The sequence below is a fragment of the Lotus japonicus genome, chromosome 3 (genome assembly GCF_012489685.1).
Source record: "Lotus japonicus ecotype B-129 chromosome 3, LjGifu_v1.2".
Lineage (NCBI taxonomy): Eukaryota > Viridiplantae > Streptophyta > Magnoliopsida > Fabales > Fabaceae > Lotus > Lotus japonicus.
This window is the reverse complement of record NC_080043.1, coordinates 29,199,645-29,223,552: the sequence shown is the minus strand read 5'-3', so window position 1 is coordinate 29,223,552 and position 23,908 is coordinate 29,199,645. Positions and strand designations below refer to the sequence as shown.

The following is a 23,908-nucleotide window of genomic DNA, read 5'->3' as shown; positions in this document are numbered from 1 at the left end:
ATGATGGAAAATTGCCTTGGGTTTTTGATCATCTAATCCATTTTAGTCCACCTATCCTATGCATGTGAAACCTTGATTTAACTCCTGTTGTTATAGCCTATGTACTTACTAGTTGATTCCTCACAAAAGTAACTCTCTCAAACTGAAAGATAAGCCCAATTCCTTGTGTACTTAAACATTCATAAGATGTAAATAAGCATGTATGTTCAGGCCAACAAAACCCTACCCTCACTCTATGCCTAGAAGCAAGTATAGAAGGATCTATTCCAATTCATGTCCCTAAATCATAACAAATTTCTATTTGATTATAATCTAGCTTATAGCAAAGGTGCACCAAAGCTAAGCATGCAATAAGGAATTGAAATACAAGATTGAATCAAGACTCATGCATAGAGATAGGATTTAACAAACTAAAATTTCATAGAATCTCTTAACCCAAAGCAAAAAGTAAACTAGCCACTCATGGCTAGTGAATTCATAAAGAAAATGTAAAGAAAACCTGAGAAAGAATACAAGTTGGAAGCCTCCCTTGGCCCCAAAGTTCTCCTCAGCTCTAAAACTTGATCAAAAATGAGTGAAATGTCCAAATGTATCAAAGAAATTGGCCTAAGCCTTATTTATAGGCAAAATAAACGAGGTTGGGCGCTCAGGCGCCAATTCAGAGCGCCTGAGCGCCAATTGCATGTTGAAAAACATGCCTCTGGACCTAATTGGCGCCTAGGCGCCCATTCCCAACGCCTAGGCGCTTAAGCTCGCCTGAAAAGGACTTTTTGGCTTCTGAAACTCCTCTTTTCAATCCTCTTTAAGTTCTCCATCAATTCCATGCTTCTTGGCCTTCTTTCTCCTTCAGTTTCTGCTCTCCAAACCTAACCAACAAGTCAAGAAAGATTCTAGAAGCTCCAAGAGCTCATTAGCACAAGAGGTCCTTCATAAAACACAACAAAACCATGCAAGTCCTAAACTTTACTTAAAATGCAAGAAAACTCCCTATAAAACTACTAAATTACCAAAACAAAATAAAGACTAAAGAAAAGATAAAAATGCATGAGAATGCATGAAACACTACATGAGACTCAACAAAAAGACTCAAAACACACAAAGGAATGACCCTAAAAACACTACTAAAATAGGGTCATCATTTTGAAATAAATATATTTAACTTTACGAACACTACTAGGTTAAAATATTTCCAAACACTTAACCAATCCATTCACTCATGCTCGCTAACACATCTGAAGGCTTACCATTCACTCCTTGCACCGCCACCGCTCCCTCCCACGCCCCGCCGCCCTCTCCTTCTCCTCTCGACTCTCACATGGTCGTCGCCTGTAGGGCCCCCTCTCCCTTTCTCACTCCCAGCCGCTCTCTTGCTCTCTCTCTCCCTCTGCAGATCTTCAACCGTGCCCAAATCTCCAGATCTCGCGCGTCCTCTCCCTTTGCCATTGTTCCTCCATTGCGCCGCCTCCAAGCCGCACCTCCTCCACTTGCAAACCCTCCAGCCAACGCCTCCTTCCTCTTGTGTGTCGAAGCCACACACATCAACTTTCAAACCCCTTCGCGTTTCAAGCCACACACAGCCAACGCCTCCTCCCTTCTATTTAGTTCTGTATGATGGGAACTTGAGGAACCAATTAGGGCACAAGCATGAGGAAATCGTCATCGAGTTCATAAAAAACGTAAGTATTTCCTCTTCTTTGCTCTTCAATTCTTTCTAATCAACGAATGAATGGTTTCTGATTATGTGTTTGGTTTTCAGGTATGTAAGGATTCTTGGTGCTTTTTATTTGCGTCTTACTGGTTCTGATATAATGTGTATTGAACTTAGCTTTTGTGTTGTGATTGCAATTTAGTTCTCTGTTGATGATGCTTTTATCTATCGTGCGTGTGTGCTTGTTAAGCTAATTTGTTGCTATTGGTGTTGCAGAGTTTTCGTTGACGCATGTGGATGAGGTCATTGATGAGCTTCTCATGAAAGATTATTCCTATGATATTGCTATGCTGCGTAACAAGAGAAGGTAGTTGCCTCTGATGATTTTGGTTTGCTTTTGTGTGAAGAACTTACTTACATTACTATGTTTTATGTTTAGTGTTTAACTGATGGAAATAACTTTTTTTCTCTCACTAATTGGAGAATTCAAAGTTGAAGTAGGCTTAAACTGAGCGTCACCATTTTACTTCTTTTTGTTTTTGGGATGTACTTCTATTTGTCTGTCGAGGAGCATGTAGGGGTTAAAGTTGTGATTTTATTAAAAGGCGCTTAATTGCACTTTTGGTCCCCCAACTTTGGCCTTCCTGTGAAAATCGTCCCCAAACTTCAAAATTAGCAAAAAACGTCCCTAACGTTTACACCCGGTTGCAAAATTGGTTTTCCGTGTAACTTCCATCAAAAATCTAACAGATTGCTGACGTGGTATTATTTAATAATATTTTAATTGAAAAATATTAATAATTTAATTAAGAAATATAATTTTTTATTTTTGGGACTAGTGACGGAGATAATCCGTCACAATTCAACCTCAACCCCCTACCGCTCCCTCTCATCCAACTCCAACCGCAACCTAACATTCATCTTCTTGGTTTGGTGCATAAATGCTTTCTGCAATTCTCCTTCCATTGCAGAATGTTGCTTTCTGCAATCATTAAAAAAATAAAAAATACAAGAAGTCAAGAACAGAGGAGGATGGAGATAAGCTAGGGCAGGTTCATGAACAGCAGGTAGGTCCTGAGAAAAAAAGACAAGAAATAATTTCCTTCTTACCCAGCTCTCTCTCTCTCTCTCTCTCATCTTCTAACTTTGGGGTTTAGATCCAATTTTTGCTTGTCCCTCACAACACCTAAACCAGAACAGATAAGGATGAAGGAGGTAAGGCAAGCCATCCAAATCCAATCCCATCAACACCACCATCTCCCATCGGACCAGATCTTCCTCTGGGTTTCTTCATCTCAGAATCAGACCGTGTTTCTTCATCTGGTTTCTTCTCCATTGTGGCCTCATCCTCCACTACCAAGCCAAGGGGCCGCCGTCACCACCCACTCCATATCCTCCTTCCCGACCTGAATCACGCGTTACCATCATCGTTTCCCTTTATCTGTGCGCCGCCGCCGCCACCTCCTCTAGGTCTGCGTCGTCTCTCTCTCTCTCTCTCTCTCTCTCTCTCTCTCTCTTTGTTTATGGAGCTTCGCAATCACATGCGCCGCCCCTCGCGATCGTTTCTCGGACCACCGCGGTCAGCGCCACTGTTATCGAAGTGGTCAGAGTGGTTGGGGAGGGAGCCAGAGGTGGCGGCGTTCCTCAGATTGGTTCTGGTCTATTAGGGTTTTGGGAGAAGATGGAGAGAGAGGATTATGGCTTAATATTTTAATTTTTTGGTACATGGCTAAATATTTTAATTAAAGAATATTAATAAATTATTTTTTCAGTTAAAATTAATTTAGAAATGCCATGTCACCATTTTCAGTTAGATTTTGGACGGAAGTTGGACGGAAAACCAATTTTGCAACCGGGTGTAAACGTTAGGGACGTTTTTTGCTAATTTTTAAGTTTGGGGACGATTTTTGCAGGAAGGCCAAAGTTGGGGGACCAAAAGTGCAATTAAGCCTTATTAAAACCTTGTCCTCATTTATCTGCTTTACATTTGAAATTGTGCTTTGAGCAATTTTCCCCGGTTGCTTTACCGTGCTTAGAAAAATAAAACATTGGTCTACTGAGTTGTTTGCTTTGAGTAGTGCTTGGTTCGTTTGTGACTGTGAAATTGACGCTTTAGAATATAGAATACAAACATGTGATTTTGTGGTGTGAAGATGTTTAGTTTTCAACTTCTATGTTTTGTAGGTGGAGAAGTGCACTTGAAGAAGATTTTGAGGAGGAAGAGGAGAAAGAGGATAATGACCAGCCTGTTGATGAGGTTGAAGATAAGGCATATGAGAAGGTGCTTCCCTTTATTTTCTAATCAAATCTTATTTTTGAGAATGTAGAAAGTGAGTTGTTCTGATATTTTGGTTTAATTATTGAATGATTTACAGGAATATTATAGTGGGCGAAGCCCTACAAGGGAAAGAGATAGGGATAGAAGACGTGATAGTCATAGACACATGTACTGTTTTTCCTTGCTAGTATTTCACAACTTCATATGAATTGATGTAGATGTGATTCTTGTTATTGAAAAAGCTTTTATATTCTTTAGTCTTTACATTTGCGTATTGTTTTTCAATTTTTTTTGCTTGTGGAGGTGTTTCTTGGCCCCTGGGTCTAGAATCTCAAATAAATCACAGTTTTCTTATAATTATATGATTTTAGGAAAACTCTGAGCTTTCTTATCTGCAGATATGAATGAATTGTATTGGAAGTTGTTTTTGAACTTGCTCACAGCCACACACACACCATATAACTTGTCAAAGTTGTACTTATGTTTCCACTTTGGCATTCAGAACCACCTGTGGTATAGACCTGTTTCCTATAGTAAAATTTAAGGACCCTGCCAGGTTTCTCTGCACTGACAGTGTGCAGCGAGAAGTATGATGGGTCAGACAATTATGTTGAATGGATAAATAGTGCCATGATCAAGGTCTTATGTATTGAAGAGTTGTGTTCATCCTTTTTAATACTTATTGGATCATCATCTTGCCTCTTTTCAATTCTTAATTTTCTTGATCTACTACAACCTGGTTGTTTCAGCAACTGGTTTCCCCAATTTTGATATGTTTGTCCCCATATGCTATGTCTTATTGAAGATATGCGATTAAGGGAGGTTGACTGTATGAGTCATTAAGGGAGGTTGACTGCATTAGTTTTGATTATGATCTGTATTACTTATTATTAAGTACCTTATGTATTTGGTGTTTGTATCAGAAACGGAACAAGGAATATTTGAGCAAGTTTTGAAAGGAGAGCTTGACTTTGTTTCTGACCCATGGCCAAATATATCTAAAAGTGGAAAGGACCTTGTTCGAAGAATGCTTATAAGAGACCCTAAGAAGCGGATGACGGCACATGAAGTTCTTTGTGAGTATGCATGTCTCAGTCTCATTGATGCTACATGGTTTGTTCTGAAATGCATCTTGGTTCCACTATCACTATTTAGGGCTCTAAAGATCACTTTCAAGTAATGTAGTAAATAGTCCAGCTAAAGATAGGTTTCTTTTTCTTTCTTTACAATATTTTTTTCATGATGACTGATTATCTGGTTAGTTACTACTTATGATGATGCATATTACATATCAATTTTTTTCATGATGACTGATTATCTGGTTATTGAATTGATATTGTACAGAAAAAAATTTCTGTCAGTTACCCAGTGGTAAATTTAGCGACGGATTTTATCCCTCTCTACCGTTGATAAATTAGAGAGGGAATGGATATAAAAATGACAGGTAGTTAGCGACGGACTGCTACGTTCCGTCGCAAATAGAGACGGCTAGTTACTTCCGTCGTAAATAGCGACGGAATATCCCGTCGGAAATAGCGACGGATTCATGAGGTAATCCCGTAAATGATTTAGCGACGGAATTATATAAATTAGCGACGGCCTATTTCCGTCGCTATTAGCGACGGATTTAATTTTCCGTCGTTAAATATTCAGCGACGCCACTTTACACGGCGGATGGCGTTCCGTCGGTAAATGTTTAGCGACGGAATTTTCCTGATTTAGCGACGGATTGCGCCCCTCGCTAATTTGCTTTTTTTAGTAGTGAACCTAGAACTTGAAACATTAAATTTAATAATAATAATGTAAACTCACTTATATTTATTTAACTTTTACATGTTAAATTGAAACATTAAATTTAAAATTCCACAAAAAACAAAGTGGGGGATTTGGATTTGTAACTTGGGAGTTGGGATGGCAAAACAAGTCATTTTTCAGTTGGTCCAAGATTTGCCTATTTAGTTGATGACACAGTGCAGTGCAGAAGAATAACATGCAAAACCAATATTTCCATTTTGATTTTGACTCTTCGGGGATTGATGCTTGCTACTCTTGATCTTTTTTTTAGTATTCGGACTTGATGTGCACTTTACTTCAACGTGAGTATTTATAACCTTCATGATTGTGTCAAAACTCAAAAGATAACCATGAACTGGTCTTCACTAGATGTGTACTGTATGCAGATGTTGTCTTCTCTGTAGATGTTTTTCTTAAAAATATACGCACAATACAGACGTTCCCATGAAAACTTGGAAAATGAAAGAAGATTGCGGATGATAATGATCTTGTGGGTCTATATATCCTTCACACTTCTATAGAAAAGCCTTATGATTTGACAGATGATCAAGATTACTGCGTCATATCTTCAAGCTCCTGTATTTTTCTTTCCTAAAACTTCAATTTGCACAATAGTTTCTAGTCATTTCTCAATAATTTTATGACTGTAATGTTGTTATCAGCAAAATTAGAGTTTGGAGCAATTAATTTGGATATTTGAACTTAACATTTGCTTCAACCGTGTGTGGCTTCTAAAAGCCACGATCTGGTAATAGTTCGACAATGTCGAGGGAGTCTTTGCTAAAAAAGATTGTTTGGAGCTCAAACTGCTTCTGGATGGATGTGTGTTATGTTTCTAATTTGATTGAAGTCGAATCTCATTCATGGAACATGAGGGTATTAAATTATGTTTCTCCACCTATGGTGGTCCAACAAATTGTTTCTATTTCATTATCTATTTTTTTGACAAGTGTTTGTTGTTTTATGGTCTGGATGCTTTGATGGTCAATACACCACTAAATCACTTGTTTCCGAAAAACCACTTGTTCAAGAACGGATTTAAAGAATTCAGTAAAAACAAGCTAAGAGTTTATTTTTCTTTGTTGGAACAAAGATCTAGTCAAATTTTAGAAGGAGGAGAAGGGATGGGGCGGAAATACATTGACTTAAATTGTTAAAAGTCCCCCTGGGGTGTACCGGTAGACTAAAATGTTCTATCTCCATCCTAGTGGGCAATGGGCACCACAAGAAACATCATAATTAATTTTCCAAAAAAATCGTCGTCATGTATATGAACATTTTCTCATCCTTCAGATAAATTAATATATATTTCCCAGACTCCTGAAAAATTAAACCTTCAAATTCCAATGCTTTCTAAACAAATCGAATTACTTTGACTTGAAACAGATCGAAACCAGGACTGCTTATTGTGGTTGCTTGACTTTTCAATAGACTGATTCTAGAAAAAACCAAATTTATTAGATCTTTGATTGATTTTTTTTAAGTTCTAGTTTATAGTAATATTTTTCTGTTACACTTCTTATGGTATTTTTTTAATTCTTGATCTCAATTACATATCAAATACATATTATATGTCCCATTATAAGCACAACCACCGCTGAAAATGATTGGTGCTCCACTAAATAATCCCATGACACTAACTAGGACATTAATTCTAGTTTTCTTGCTGATAAACAAAAATTTAGTTTTCTTAATTTTAAGAATATTCCATGAAATATTTGTCTATCGAAACATGGTAAATATTGGTAAATGGTAATGCACAGTTGTTCAAATTTTTAATAATTATCGATTAATGCAGTGGGTAAATAGTTAAGCTCCTTAAACATCTAGCATATAGTTCAATCTCTGAACGATATGTGTGGAGAATGTTTTATTGTGCATACATATTCATTTAATGTAATCTCAAAACTTCGAATGAATTAGGGCCTGTTTAATTACAATTTTCAAAAATAGATTCTTATTTTTAGAAGCTAGTTTGTTTTCAAAAACTATTTTCAGCTCTCAATTTCAATTTTTAAAATTAAAATACCAAAACAGCTCACGGTTAGCCGAAATGTACCTGATGTTTGTTTTAATCACCTTAAAGGGTTGACGAACGTAAAGATTGTGTAGTGTTTTGACAAGTATCTTGGTTTGTCGACAATAATTGGGAAGTCTAAGATCCAGATCTTCAATTTTGTCAAGGACCGGGTTTGGAAAAAACTCAAGGGTTGGAAAGAAAAAGCACTTTCCAGAGCAGGTAGGGAGGTATTAGTCAAAGTTGTGGCCTAAACTATACCTTCTTACGTTATGTCTTGTTTCCTTCTTCCTGACAGCTTATGTTCCCAGATTGAGGGTCTTATTAGCCGGTTCTATTGGGGTGGCGATGTCAATAAGCACACGGTCCATTGGCTCAAGTGGGACACCATATGTCGTCCCAAGGGTCGTGGTGGTTTAGGTATCCGAGATTTTAAGGCTTTCAACGTAGCCTTGGTGGCCAAGAATTGGTGGCGAATAGTGACCAAGCCGGATACTATGTTGACCAAGGTGTATAAAGCGGTGTACTTTACTCATCAATCAATTTTTGTGGCAAAGAAGGGGTATAGACCGAGCTACGCATGGTCTAGTTTATTGAAATCATCTTGGTTGTTTCATGAGGAAGGAATGTGGCGAGTGGGTGATGACAAGAACATTAAGGCTTGGGATGATAAATGGGTCCCCACTTCTTGTCCCGTGGTGGTTCGTTATGATGTGGCCTTGGAGTTGAACGTCACTCATGTGTCGGATATCCTTGAAGAGAACGGACTTCGATGGAACCGTGAATTGGTGGAACATTTGTGCTGGCCTCCTACGGCTACAACTATATTATCTATCCCCTTGTCTTTGCAAGCACGGGAAGTTTGTTTCTTTTGGCCCGAGACTAGTAATGGCAGCTATAGTGTGAAAACTAGGTATAATTTCATCAGGAAAAAGCATATGGAAGATGAAGCTTCATCTTCAACAGCGTCCACCCTATCTCATGCGCATTGGACCAAGCTGTGGAAGGCTGATGATGTGCCTCGTTGTCGTGAGACTGTCTGGCGTGCTAGCCTTGGAGTATTGCCGGTGAAGGACGTGCTTTACCGTCGGGGTGTGGTGGAAGAGCCTTGCTGCCCACGCTGTCCAGGAGTTCTAGAGACCGTTGAGCACGTCTTGTTCTATTGTCCGTTTGCAAAGCGGGTCTTATTTGCCTCCCCTTTGGCTATTCGTGTGGACGTCGAGTGCTCTGTGCAGCAGTTCATGTCTCGGTTTCTTGCTGCTGCGGGAATTCTCTTTACGCTGCTCTATGCTCTTTGGCAGGTTCGAAACGAGCTGGTGTATAACAAGCGGGACACGTCCGTAGCCCAGATCCTGCCGCAAGCAGCAGCGCTCCGTCCGTCCCTTGTACTTCAGCAAGACGCTTCTCCGGTTGGTCGCGAGTTGCAGTCTTCTTGGCGGGCACTAGCTGCTGGTATTTTTAAGATAAACTTTGATGCTTCTGTGCAAGCTTCTCATGATGCAGGTCTCGGTTTGATTGTCCGCAACAGTCGTGGCGAAGTTTTGGCAGCGGAAACCATGGTGACTAGTCCAGTTCTGAATCCGGTGCTAACGGAGGCTTTGGCGTTCCGGTGGGCTCTTGGTTTGGCGGCTGAACTTGGTTTCCAGAGGGTATGGTTCGAGTCTGATTGTCTGGCTCTTGTTCAGACGTAGGAGCGGAAGGATAGCGGTTTTTTGCATTTGGACACCGTTGTCCGGGTTTGTCATTTATTACTTTCTAATTTTGATGTCTTTAATTTCAGTTTTGTGCGTTGTACTGTTAATTGTGTCGCTGACGCGATGGCTCGTTTAGCTTTTCAGTTGGGTTGTATGGTTTGGATTGAAGAGGCTCCTTTTGAGATTTCCTCTATCATCCAGGATGATGTTTTAGCCTCTATGGTTTCTTCTTAATTTGAATGAAACCGAAATTCAAAAAAAAACTAATTCAAACAGTACTGTTTTTAAAAACAGTTTCTAAAAACAGTTTTTAAATACTATTTTGAAAAACTGCAATTAAATATGCCCTTAGTTTCATGTATGCTAGCCGTGGGATACCATATAGAGAATGTGAACACCTAATTTTTTCCTACCTTAATAATATTAATTTAATGTAGCTTACATGTTTAAAATATATAAAAATTAGCACTTTAAATTATGATAATAATATTTAATTAAATAATTTCAAAATTTATAGTTATTAATTAAATAAATCCGAAAATAATAAATAATTAGAAGATTCTAGAATTTCTTGTTCTACGAGGTAAAGATTCCAAGGAATATCATGTTTAATTTAGTAAACTGGAAAAAAATCAAGAGAGAATCAAAGGGAGGCTAGAGACCAAACTCTAGGTAGACAACTATAAATAGAGGAGGTTGTTGGGGTAGAGGCAGGTTCAGAGTGAGAGAGAAACTGTGTGATCACTTGTGAGTTGCAGTTTCAACCTTGAACTGCAATTCTAAATAAGAGATACAGTTCTGAGTTTGGAAAGAAGAGAAGGGACGGAGCGCAGAATACCGCAAGAGGAAGGACGTTCGGGAGTGAAAGTTCTTTTGCTGCTATAATCAAGATCAGGTGATGTTGCGCTATGATGTTTACATGGTTCTTCTTCCTTGAGACCTCACTGTTTGCCCTTTTTTTTATAAGTCAATGTTTGTTGTTAATTGTTAGTAAATTAGTTCCTTCGCCAGGATTCGAACCATGTCCCTTCACCCTGCAAATCCCTTCATTCTCTTAGCTCACCACAAGTGAGCTACCCTTCCCCTCCACTTGTCTGCCATGTTTTCTCCTTTTCCTTTGCTTCCTTGTCGGTTACTGTTTTGCCAAAAGGATACGTTTTATTTTTCTTTCCAACATGGGATTGGGGTTTTTTAGAAAGGATCTGATTCTTACTTAGAATATGTTTCTTACAACTATATATTACATGTCGTGAACTTTCTTATTCTCTTGTAACTTATCTTTTTTTTTTACATCGAAAAGATAAATTGCACCTGTCAGAAATCGATCCCTAGACCTTCCACTGCCCAGCTCATATGTCTCCAGCTCCTACCACTTGAACTTATCAAAACACAAATATTTCCAATATCAATTTAAACTAACGTGAATTCTTAATGCTTGGCTGGTTTTGTATGTAATAAAATCCACCTACCAATTTAAATGATATATTTTCTAAAAAAAATTAGAGATATCTTAGTATATGATTAACCTTTTTAAAATGAAAAAACACAAACCAATCTAAAAGTATTTTAAGAAGTACGTGGCTTTGAATTCTCCATTGCACTTAGAAATACGCAGGGGCGGGCATCAACAACCGTCTAACCAAAATTGTAAATAATCTTTTTTTTCTCTTAATAGAATATAAAATAATCCTTAATCAAATGATTTTCTTGTGGGGTTAAACAAATTTTTAGAAAGCTAAGTGAATTTGCATAATTAATTAGGGTAACCATTTATAAATGGACGCTTAGGATACTAGTACCTTTCCTATGCGTAATTGACTCTTGGACCCGTTTCTGGTTTCAAAGGCTATATTCTTATGGGTTTTCTAACGTTTTTCCTCTTTAAAAATGTTGGTGGCGAATTTTCTGCATTCTAATGTTTGTAGCGCCGTCCCGCCGTAATCATGGTTGCGACAGAGAAAAAAAAATAATGCGTGAAAGTTAGACTCCTTAAGACAAAAAAAAATTAATATCCGGCCAGTGGGTGTTTGTCTTGCCTCATCTCCGTTTTGATGAGAAAAATTATCAAGTTCTCACATATTTAACCTGAAAATTCCAAGTTCTACAAAACTTCTGAATATTGGTTTTCTATTTATGTCATTTTGGGGAGACAGAGTCCATGGCCGAGGAGCAAGACACCAAGAGGTATTGACGTCACATTTTAACCCAAAATCTTAAGGCATTAGATTTATGAGTTATATCTCTTATAAAATCTTATCCTCACCCATACTTAACTAATGTGAGACTTCAACTCACACTTGCATTCTCAGCAATCTCCCCTCAAGTGCGAGCTAACACCACATTATCATGCCCCCCTCCGCGGAAGCTTATCCACCCTTGTACCGCAGTTCTCACCATGGTCCAACAGGACACTCTACAGTGACCACATTGTCACCAGGAGATATCGACGCCACATTTTAACTCAAAACCTTAATGTATTAGGTTTATGGGTCACATCTCTTATAAAGTGTTGTTCATATTTTCTTAGTTGTCTACATTTTAGCTAAGATGTTTTATCTGTCAAGATGTGCTACCAAATGTTGGAGCATCTGGTGCAACATTTGCCCATGCGTAGCTGCTGTGTGTTGCGCGTGTTTTCTAGAAACTTTGGATTGATTGACATGATCAACAAGTTAGGGTTGGCTTAAATTGTAGAAGATTATATCTTTTTGTGTTCAAATCTAATTTGATAAGATTTGTTACTAGTTTAAAATATTTGTTCCAGATTCAGAATGAGGTGATTGTTTTATTATGTGAACAAATCTTCTGATGAGAGATTTGTTGTTGCTTTTGTTTTTTGTGGAGAAAATATGTTTGAGATCAAATCTTTGACAACAAGGTTTTTTCCATATTTAGTTAATGAACTCTTTGTTCGTTCAGCCCATTGAAGATCAAGGCCTACAAAAGAACATATATATAAGGAAGTCCAACCCTAGTTGCTAAGTGTGCGTTGGGCACCGTATAGTTGTGTTTTTAGGGTTGTATTTTGTGAGTCCTTATTGTTATTTGTACACCACTCTACTGCCTCCTTTGAAAATCATTAGGCATAGAGTTGGTTTGTTTAGTTGAGTTGTAATCTCTTCAATCTCTCGTTGTTTATTGTTTCAATCACTGTGACAGTGATTGTGAGAAAAGTGAGAGGGATCTCATACTTAAGGGGACAGACTAAGTATAAAACGCTAGGTAGTATTATGTAGGAAAGCTTTGAACAAGGGGCTTGTTCATCTAAGACCGAGTGTACCAATATTACTAATAGTGGATTTTCTTTCTCGGGTGAAACCCCTAAATGTAGGTGATGTTGCACCGATTTAGGTTATCAATCCTCTGTGTTATTTGTTATTGTTTTTCTGTTTTTTCTCGGGTGAAACCCCCAGCGTGCATTGTCCGGGACATTGTGTAGAACATATGTCCTGCGTGTACCAGAATTTCAGAATGTCTTCTCCTCACCAATACTTAACCTATGTGAGACTTCAACTCACACTTAAATTCTCAGCAATACTTGAATTTTCAACATGCCCTTGTAGTTATCTAATTAGATATAAGGTTAGGAATACAATAATTAAGAATGTACTTTGTATTGCAAGTGGTTGATCTCTACCCTTTTGTATTGTGCAGGTGGAAACTTGGCACATAGAAAGGATGGCATGTTGAACTGCAACATTTACAATCTTTTTTAATGGAGGGGCTAGGCGCAAAATAAAGTGAACGCTACCTAGAAGCAAGCAGGAACATAAATAAAGGGCGTAGCCTCCACTAAATCTTGATTAACAAACTTAACCAATCACCCATAGGGGTCTAAAAACATGAACACCAAAGGAAAATTATTCCCAATATGGGCTAAGTAGAATTCGGCTCTCTAAGGTAATGTTGGAACCTTACGCAGCCATAAACACTACTCTTCCATTGCAGCTTAGGATGATGCTTCCACAATCCTTTTTTTGCATTTATTTTAAGGGAGTAGTATTTGGTGTCGTGCCCCTACATCTTGTCACCTATAAAGTGATGAAAATAACATAATACCCTTAATCAATTGTGGATTCAGAACCTGGGGTCAGGGGTTTAAATTTTTCAAATGAACATATCGGTAAAAGTATAATTAAAAACAACTTTAATATGTTTATACATAAGAAATTATACAAGTCATAGTTGTACAAATAGGTGGGTCGTTAGTGCAAATAGGTGCAAACCTTGGTCTACTGGTATAATTTAAAATTTTTAAGGGGTTCAAAAAAATAATTATATAGGGGGATAAGTGTAATTTTTTCTAGGGGGTTCATATGAACCCCTCACTTTGTGCTGGGTCCGCCCCTGAGCAAGGCGATGTGGTCTGATTTGGTGGCTTGGTGGGTGCTTGGGTAGGTTGGTGGGAGCCTAGGAGGGACTTACACTCTGTTTGTTTGAGTGTATTTTGTGGGGAAGGAAGTTGGTAGGATGGATTATAAGTGGAAAATAACATTTTTATGTGTTTGGATGGGCAAGGAAAATGAGGGGGCGCGGAAAAGGAATGGACTACAGTCACATTATTGTTTTCCGCTCAATTCAGCGAGGAAAACAACCAAGGGCACCTATAATTGCCTTGGTATGCGTGAGATTCTATAAAATGTGTCACAATCAAAATTTGATCCCTATTAAAGTATTACTATATATTATATTAATAAGGGGTACAATAGTAATTATGTAAATATCACTCTCACTTTTCCTTTCTTTCTCTTATTTTTTTCCATCAATGTAAACAACTTTAAAATCACCTCATTTTTCACTTATATTCTTTCTATTTATATTTTTTCCACTTATAATCCTTCCTCTCATTTTCATCTCTTTATCCAAACAGAGCATAGGGTACGCCGTACGCGAGAGAAAGAGACACAAAGTGATTGAGTGAGGGAGTGAGAGAAGTGAATGGGTCTTTGGTGTAAATATGTGCAAAACTTGGTCTACTAGTATAATTTAAATTTTTTAGGGGGTTCAAAAAAAAATATAGGGAGTACGTGTCATTATTTTTTTTTCAGGCTGAACCCCCTCAAAGCCATAGGTCTGCCACTGCCCTTAATTAAAAAAATACTCACCTCAATTTTCCACCCCCACCATCATCACTTGCGCACTATAAAGTGCGTCACATGCGGAGTAGATAAAACATAAATCTACCCTGGTTTATCTCTTCTCTTCCTCTCTTAGATTCAACTTGCTTTCCTCCAATCACATATTCGATTTAACAATGGAAATGATGGATCATTTCAGGAAGGAAAGCCAGGGTATATCACTTCAGATTTGGTGCCACATGGCACTGTTGGATATGAAGCTTTCATCGTTTTCCTGCATTAATATTTGAATACTAGAAAGCTAAAGGCTTTCCAGCCCGAAGTTACACATTGTGTTGATGAACTTGTGTCCATGATGCATGTCGCTCCGCTATCAAGCATGCTTTGGAACTCATGAACAAAGAAACGACAACCAAGAGAGAAAGTGTTTCATGTATGCTTCTGCTATCAACAACGTAATGAACACACTTTAAAGTGTGTAACCAAACACAATTTGAGAGTGCGTACGTAAGACACTTTGAAAGTGCGAGTGGACAAATTTTTAAGGGTTTTTGGACTGGGCGAGACTCCAGGGTCCCTCGCCCAGGAGGGCTGGCCTAAGGCGAGGAGCGGACCAGGGACCTGAGCCTTCATCCCGGAGGCCCAACCGGCCCATTATAATGATTTAGAGGCGCTAAGCCCAACTCTCCCTACTATAAATATGGGAGAGATACCAAATGTAAGGGACTCTTAGCTCATTTGAGAAATAACAAACTTGAAATTCAGTTACACTCTCTCTCTAAGCGGTTACGCTCTCATTCTCCCTATGAATCTCACATCACATTCCTTGCACCTTAGGTACTATACCCCATCTCGATGTTCATGAAGGAACATTTGGCGCCGTCTGTGGGGAACGGTAGATTTTGATTCCCGGACTACGTGGATCGCGATTGGATTTAGAGAAGTTCGATTCTCTATGTGAATTTTCTTCAGTTTTAGTTTTCCGCTTGAAATTCTCCGGTTCACAAACCAAGATTGATGGAGACACGTCGTCGACAATGCGACGAGCATCAGGAGCGGCGGCACGGTTCGCCTCCACGTCGCGTGAGAGGCAGGCCGCGACGCGAGCAAGTTCGCCGTGAAGAAACCGATCAGTTAACTCCTCCTCCACCACAACCTCGACCTCCTTCTCCAACGCCTCAGTTACCTTCTCCGCCAACTTCACCGGAGCAGCAGATATCACCAGCGCACTCACTCGAAGCTTCAGGGGAGGAGACTCCGGCACCGCAGGCACCGATCTCCGACCAAGATTGGAGGCGCTTGATCCGTAGCGTTGACGATATACGGCAGCAAAACGATTATTTACAAGAACAGCTAGAATATTATCGTTCCGAGCAGCAGGATGAAGGGGAGTGCGAAGCGGAGGCCGTAGCTGAATTCGAGCCGTTCTCAGCGGCAGTGAGGGAGGTTGCCATACCAGATAACATGAAGAATATTGTCCTTGAAACCTATAGCGGGAAAGCTGATCTCAAGGAGAACTTGTTATATTTCAATACAAAGATGGTGATCAGTGCCGCTTCCGACGCTGTGAAGTGTAGGATGTTTCCAGCTACGTTCAAAGGCACAGCCATGGCGTGGTTTACCACGCTAACCCGAGGATCCATTACTAATTTCTGTGACTTCTCATCAAAATTCCTTGTTCAGTTTTCCGCCAGTAAAACCAAGCAAGTGACAATCGAAGGAGGACAGGAGAGAAGGTTGCGAAGGAGCCGTTGTACCTAGAGCAGGGTATGCGGTTAAACCGCCCCGCATAGGCCCGCCCCGCGTAGGCCCGCCCCGCGTAGGCCCACACCGCGTAGGCCCGCATTTAAACGGGCCTCTGATACGCTGGTCCGCCCCCGCCCCGCGGATAAGCGGGCTGGCCCGCGGGCCACCAGCCAAATTAAAAAATAATAAAAATGCACTTTAAAACTAAATTAAAAATATTTTTTTTCATAAAAAACCTTATGAATGACTAAATTAAAAAATGAATGGATTTTTTTTTCAAAGTTGTCAAACTTTGTTGATACATAATAATTCATAATTAGTAATAATCATAGAAATCCAAATTCCACAGCAGAAAATTTTCACCGGAGCTCCATTCCCCGCCGCAGTATCACCTTCTCCGGCAACCGCAACTGCGGTTCCTCTCTCCGCAACACAGTCTATCAAAACCCACAAACCCTACCTCGAATCACTCCTCCACCAATCCGTCGCCGTCCTTCTCAGAAACTTCCCACTCCACACAGCATCCCACTTCAACGACCTCGTCGAGGCCTTCGGGTATGAAGAGCTTCCCTACGTCGGCGGCGCGCGGCGGCGTGGTTGATGGGCGGTGGCACGGCGGCGTGAGGAAGAGAGGGAGCGTGTGTGGTGGCCGCGGGTGGCTGCTGTGATGGGTGCTGGGCAATGAAATCAGATCAGATTTTAGAGAGAGAGGAATGGGGTGGCTGCTGTTTTGAGAGAGAGAGGAGAGGAACCAAAAGTAATTTAGGGTTTGTAATGAAATCAGATCAGATTTTAGAGAGAGGAATGGGTTGGACCTTTTTTTTTTTTTTTGGTGTCTTAAACCTTTTTTTTTCCTGTTGGGCCAGTTCTTCATTTCAAGGTTTTTTTTTATAATGCGGTCCAGCCCGCAAAACCGCGGTTCAACCCGCCTGAACTCGCAGGTTGAGCGGGCCAGACCGCGTAGGCCCGCATTTAAACGGGCAACCAATCAGCGGGCCACAGCCCGCGCGGACTGCGGGTTAAGCGGGCCGGCCCGCGGGCACGGGCCAATTCGCCCAGCTCTAGTTGTACCCAAAGAGGGAAAATTTTGAGCGCCGCAGACCGTGACATCAAGCTGACCTTCGGCGGCGAGAAGACTCAGGGAGGAGTCTAAATGCACATTTGACGGAGTTGCTTCGAGAGGTCAAGGCAACCCACGCGTTTGAGGAAGGCGAGAAAGAGGCCGACCCGCCCCGAATGGCGTTGGATAAAACGAAGTGGTGCGAGTATCACCGCTCGGCGGGCCATGACATGGGAGATTGCTTTACCCTGAAGAACGAGATTGAGAGGCTCATTCGAGAGGGACGATCGCAGATGAACGACCGTGGCGATCGGTGGAATGGAGAACGACAGCAAGGGAACCGGTACAAAGGGGGACGTCATCAGGATGACCGCAGGCGAGACGAACGCCAACCGCTGACAAAAAGGAAACACTGGCAACAAGGAAGAAAGGGGTGGAAGAAACCTTTAATAAAGACCTTGAGCCGCCAGTTGGGACAATAAACACAATCGCGGGTGGCTTCGGCGGGGGCGGAGACACAGCGTCGGCAAGGTGAAGGCATGTGAGAGCAGTGCAACAGTATGAAACTTTATTCGGTTTCCAGCATCCAGACATTGTGATATCGTCGGCAGATTTCGAAGGGATCAAGACACACAAAGACGATCTCGTGGTTGTGATGATAAGGACTAACAGTTTCAATGTGCGGCGGGTTCTTTTGGACCAAGGAAGCTCCGCTGATATCATCTACGACAATGCTTTTGATCAATTAGGATTGACGGACAAAGATTTGATGCCCTATACATGAATGTTGGTAGGCTTCTCGGGCGAGCAAGTCTGGGTACGCGGATATGTAGATCTGGACACAGTCTTTGGTATCGACGATAACGCCAAGCTACTCCGCGTAAGGTATCTTGTGTTGCAGGTTGTGGCATCCTACAACGTCATCATTGGACGGAACACACTCAATCGCCTCTGTGCAGCCTACCAAAGGTTGTAGTTGATCAAAGGAGGGCGAGAGAATGTTACAACAACTGTCTCAGCCTGTATGGAAAGAAAGGAGCTGGCGAGGGACACAGGTGTCATGAGGTTGAGGTCGTCCAAGGTAATCAGGGCAGGCAAGAGGGATCGAAGCAGGGGGTTGACAGGAAGATAGCAAGATCAGGGAGCAACCAAGGACAGGTCAGGATAGATGGCAGGACGGGAAGGGACAGACAGTTCACGGATGCTCAGCAGATGAGCGTTGGGTGAGTGTGATCGCAGACTTAGAGGCGTATAAATTCAGCAGGGGGGTGTTGGCGATCGAGCCCAGGCTCACGGTTAGTCAAGAGGACAACTTTGACCTCTTCAGCCGGAGCTCAAAGGACCCAGAACTCTGGGAACTGCCAATGTTCAGGAAACCGAATCTCTCAAATTCAAGGCGAGATGAGCAAAAGGGAAAAGGAATCATGATTCAAGGAATGGGTCAGAGAATCATCCAGGAGGGCAGCGGCGAAAAAAGAGATAACAAGACGGGCGAGCGGTCTAAGGACAAGAGGAAGGCGAGGAAAAAGAGCCCAGTGAGTCGTCGCCCAGGTAAAGCAAAAAGAGAGTCAAAATATTGGAAGCCTGTGGGTTCGGTAGTTTTCAAGCCAGGGGCGTCCAAGCGCGACAAGCAGAAGGGCAAGATAGGAGAAGTTCCTCATTGTCACGAGGCGAGCATGGAAGGAAGCCAGCCCAAAAATAACGATGAGTGGATAGCGAGCATGTCGGGCTCGAAAGATGTGATGATGGGGATGATACTTTGACCCGAGGGGCTGGAAGCGGTAGCGTGTGGAAAGCAGGGCCGAGGACGCAGCAAAGGAAGCGGGAACGAGGACAAAGCAACAAAACCAAAATTAGGACCAAAAATAAAGATGCACTATTTTTCTCCGCCACGGGAGTTTTTTAATGAGGCATCCCTCCCATGTAAAATTTTTACAAATCAAATACAAAAGGATATTCTCAAGTAATACTCCTAGCTGGACTACAATACGACGGTCGCTCGGTGGAAAAAATTCCTCGAAGGTGGCGATCCCAACACGACCTTGATGTCTGAGGATCGCTCAGGGAAAGTCCGACGCGAACCGCTGCTACCTAGATAGCAACTCAACTAACATGTCACGTTCGCCCGGTGGGAAAAAATCCCTGAAGGTGGCAATCCCAACACGACCTTGATGTCTGGGGATTGCTTCGGAAAGTCCGACGTGAATCGCTGACCTCTCGTTGGCGATGTGTGCGGGAAAGCTCCTTATCCAAGGGCAAGCAGTTTATCCCAAAAAGTCTCCCCGAAATATGGACAAACGAGACCTCCCCGAATTATGGGCGAGAACAAAAACTAGGCATAAGTCTGGGTAAACCTATATGGCCATTAGGTCCCTAGCACCGTAAGCCCTCGCCGGGATAAAACCGGCGAGGCCGCACGTGCTCTTAGGGGAAATATTGGTGTGAAGGAGAAAGCCTCAGTCCAAGGCTGAGCTAAAGTCCTAGTTTCGCTAGCACACATTCAAAATCGCTACACGAGCACAAAATGCAAAGCCCGAAGGGCACAAAGGCGCGAACGAGGAGAAAAATGGACAAACGAAATCGCAGCAAATTTTTATTAAATAACGTGGGGTTATATTAATTACCAAAAAAAGGAGGTAAGAAAAATCAATACAAAATATTCACACTACATTAACATCTTCTGCTTCTCCTGCGTTTTCAGCAGCCGCAAAATATGCAGCATTGAAGCCCGGGAGATCGTCCGGGTCGACCAATCCCTGGGGGGGACCTTTTTGAAAGCTCCCGTCCCGCTGAGGTCAATTCCCTCATAAAGATATTGAACTTGAGCTTTGGCGAGGAAGAAACCGCGACCTTGTCTTCCACGGCCTCAGCGGCAGCCCTAGCTGCCAGCCTTGCCCAGAGAGTTCTGACCTCAGAATCCGCACGGTATTCCGCGTCCGCAACAGCTTTGGCCTTTATTTCTAATTCAGATTTCACCTCGGTGAGAGATTCGTTCGTCGACCCCAACTCACTCTGAAGGAACGCGATCTCTTTGTCTCTGACGAGGCAGGAAGCCCTGCCCGCGGCAATCGCCTCAGCCTTGGCCTTCAATTCCTGCTGCAAATCGTCTCGCTCGCCCTCCAGCTCCTCTGTTCTCTCTTCACAAGCGGACAAGTCCTCCTCGCGACAGCTCATTTCGATACCCAAATTGTTCAGCTTAGTCATTTGGGCCGCTACCTGGGTCAGCAACTTGTCGCGCTCGCCATGCGCTTCGAGTGTGGCATGGCGGTAACCCTAAGCCCTCTGGCGGAGCTCTTCAGCTTCAGCGGATGTGGCTGAATCTTGCGACAACCTGGCAAAGAGACACCCTTGCACCTTAGGTATTATACCCCATCTCGATGTTCATGAAGGAACAATTTTTTTTTCGGATTTTACGAATTTAAGGGTTGCATGAATGGATATAAGGTGGTGGCAATACAAATTTTTTTAAATATGTTTCCTCAGTTAGTAGTCTCATTTTTCGCTGATTTAATTTTGTTATTAAGTTCGTGTATTAAAAACAAAATTAGGTCGTTTTTTTTTTGAAAGTAAATTAGGTCAAACATATATTAATTTGTTTAGACGTGTGATATTGGCATATTTAGTTAAAGGCCTCTTGGGCCGTAGGCTCATTTTCCTTCTTGATTTATTTAAGTGCCTTTTTGTAAAATAGTCATGTGACAACCTTGCAGGCCTAGCTGATAAAGGCCCAGTTAATAAACAAGTTAGAAATTGTAGATTGAGAATAGCAGAGATTTTCTTCGTTCTTCTTATTTTCTTTCTATTGGTCTGATATGACTCAATAAATATTGGTGGCCCATGCAACAGTAGAAACCACTTTCGACACTGCTTTTGTGGCGGTTTGAAACCACCACAAAAGTGAAAAAGTCATTTATTCCTCCATTTTCAATTTTGTGGCGGCTTAATTTTGTCGCGGTTCTAAACCGCCACAAAGTTGGGTGCACTACACCAAAAAATGGCTTTTACAGCGGTTTTTTTTTGCCTTTTACAGCGGTTTTCAGCGGTCCAGAACCGCTGTAGATCTTGCCGCTGTAAAAGCCTTAACAGCGGTTCTAACTGCTGTAAAAGACTCATTATTTACAGCGGTTGATTTAATAAAACCGCTGTAAATACATACCTACAACAGCTGTTCTCTAAAATAACCGCTGTACTTGAGTCTTCTTTTACAGCGGTTTCAGGCGGTAACCGCTGTATTTGATTATATATATTACAACGGTTCCACCACGGAACCGCTGTAATTTGTTTTTTTTTTTTTGGTTGAATTAATTACCACACCTGTTCAGCCAAAAGATCAACATTTTTTTTTTTCTGAAAATAAGATATATTGATCATAATTTAACCGAAAGGGTACACATTTCAAAAGCTATGAAAGCTGACGGCAAAATCAATACACATCACCAAACTAAAACAAGGTATAACACAGTAACATAAGTTAAAACAAGGTATAGCATATAAGCACAGTAACATCTCATTGATGAATACCTTAATCAGATGGCCATTGACATGAATTTTTGCCAGTTCATTGTGCCTACTGGTTAGCAACAAACCGCCAGTAAATAACATAAATAAAATGCACAAATGGTTTACATCATTGAGCTGCTTGTATGGATAACCGAGAAGAGCCATACCAAACAATTTAACAACATATATACCTAAATAAGGTCAATAATCAAACAAACACATTCTGATAATGCTAAATTCGATCAAGTTAAAAAATTTAAGCATGCTTTTAAAGAATTTAATAAAAGACCCTTGAAGATAAAATGATAGCATAAGGATCAATCTTACAATATAGAAGGAAGCAGACAACAAATGTGAGAAGACAAACTTCTGCTTTATAGTTCTGGTGGAAGAAATCTCAAGCTCCTCATCCATCTTGATATGGTTTTTATCATGCTAAGGAATTCAAAACAATTAAACTATAAGCTAGATGAGCTGTGAGTAATGAGCATATATCATATGATAAATCAACTAGTTCAAAAAGTTTAGCATGTAGGAGAAAGTGTAGATAATGGTTTTACATCAAACAAATAATCAGATAATCATTTGATTTTATAAGGATGAGAAATGATAAGTGGCAGCAAACTAACCATTTGTATAATCTTCTCTCTGACCCCGTCACTTAGCCAATATGCATTTTTAACATTGAATCACATGTCCACCTTGGTGTTCACTGTCCAACAATAGGTATTACAATAGAAGCAAGGACTATTATACTATACTGGTGAGCCCATGTCAGCATTTCAAAAATGAATATAGAATAAAATGGACACGAACAAAAAAGAATAACGATTGATTTTCCATGATTACAACAAATCAACCTTTATTCACATAATAGATAACTAAGTACATATTTAAACTAAAACCAAATTAAAAAGAAAAATTGAAAGCTAATAAAATGAGCTTAACAACATTAGTTCATTCTAATTCTAACTATTTGAAAAGAAAAGGGAAGCAAAAAGAGAATGTGCAGTTCTTACATTAAGAAACAGAGATGGCCTTTGAAGTTGTCATTCACATAAATGATCAAATCAAGACTTTCTCACATTACTTTGTCACATTAAAAGAAGATGGTGTTAATTTGGTTCTTCTTGTCACTTGTGAAGTGGATGGTACAAGCTACCTGCATATACATGTTACCTACAAGATTAGTGAAATCAACATGCTATGCAGATATACACCGACATACTATATTATCAGAAAAAGTACTTAAGAATGAAATGCAATTAACAGTTTCTTGTGTGGTTTTAGAGAACACACACATCAGTTTTCTCATATTATTGGCTAGTGGTGACAAATGAAAACCTAAACAATAACATAAACATTGAACAAACATGAGCAATATACACCGACTTGAGCATATAGACGCACATGAGCTCATGATAAGAAATTAAGACAATAAAGGTAAAGAAAAGAAGAAAAGAAAATGAATCGGATACTCCTTCTTCACCTGCAGGACACCCTACACAAGCCCCTCAATAGAAAAATAAAAGGCTTAATTGCACTTTTGGTCCCCCAACTATTGCCTTCATGCGAAAATCGTCCCCAAACTTCAAAATTAGCAAAAAGCGTCCTCCAACTATACATGTTGTTGCACTTTTGGTCTGCCGTTTGCCTTCCGTGAGAAAACTAACGTGCGAAGCTGGTGTGACTCACTCATGCGTGTCTCTCGTGACTTTCTTCAAAGTGCTTGATGACTGGACAAGTCACATGCTTCTCACGTGACTCTAAAATGGTTCATGGTGAAGAAGACGATGAAGGAGAGAGATGATCGCTGGAGCCTTTCAGAGTCACGTGAGAAGCATGTGACTTGTCCAGTCATCAACCTCTCTGAAGAAGGTCACGTGAGACACGCATGAGGGAGCCACATCAGCTTCTCACGTTAGTTTTCTCACGGAAGGCAAACGGCAGACCGAAAGTGCAACGACATGTATAATTGGAGGGTGTTTTTTGCTAATTTTGAAGTTTGGGGACGATTTTCGCAAGAAGGCAATAGTTGAGGGACCGAAAGTGCAATTAACCCAAAATAAAAAATGCACGGTTTAAATTTCACC

The 23,908-nt window shown here is 40.8% G+C and overlaps 1 protein-coding gene and 1 long non-coding RNA gene across 2 annotated transcripts; one reads left to right on the top strand and one right to left on the bottom strand.

Moving 5' to 3' along the window:
- Positions 1-1,726: 1,726 nt before the first annotated feature.
- LOC130743911 (uncharacterized) lies at positions 1,727-9,665 on the top strand. Its single transcript, XM_057596126.1, has 9 exons — positions 1,727-1,756; positions 1,851-1,878; positions 1,925-2,015; positions 3,833-3,929; positions 4,024-4,094; positions 4,732-4,748; positions 4,850-5,039; positions 8,036-9,424; positions 9,518-9,665. Exons 1-9 carry the CDS (start codon positions 1,727-1,729, stop codon positions 9,663-9,665), a joined length of 2,061 nt encoding a protein of 686 aa, XP_057452109.1.
- Positions 9,666-21,310: 11,645 nt separating this feature from the next.
- LOC130748800 (uncharacterized) lies at positions 21,311-23,467 on the bottom strand. Its single transcript, XR_009022775.1, has 3 exons — positions 22,835-23,467; positions 22,445-22,527; positions 21,311-22,250 (listed from the first exon to the last, which is right to left on the bottom strand). It is a non-coding gene; the product is annotated as an uncharacterized LOC130748800 (long non-coding RNA).
- Between the last annotated feature and the right edge of the window lie 441 nt (positions 23,468-23,908).

Coding starts and splice junctions, on each gene's coding strand:
- LOC130743911 (XM_057596126.1), top strand. CDS start 1,727: ATGGTTTCTGATTATGTGTTTGGTTTTCAG. Junction 1,757..1,850: donor ATTATGTGTTTGGTTTTCAG/GTATGTAAGGAT, acceptor ATTGCAATTTAG/TTCTCTGTTGATGATGCTTT. Junction 9,425..9,517: donor TGTCTGGCTCTTGTTCAGAC/GTAGGAGCGGAA, acceptor CTTTAATTTCAG/TTTTGTGCGTTGTACTGTTA.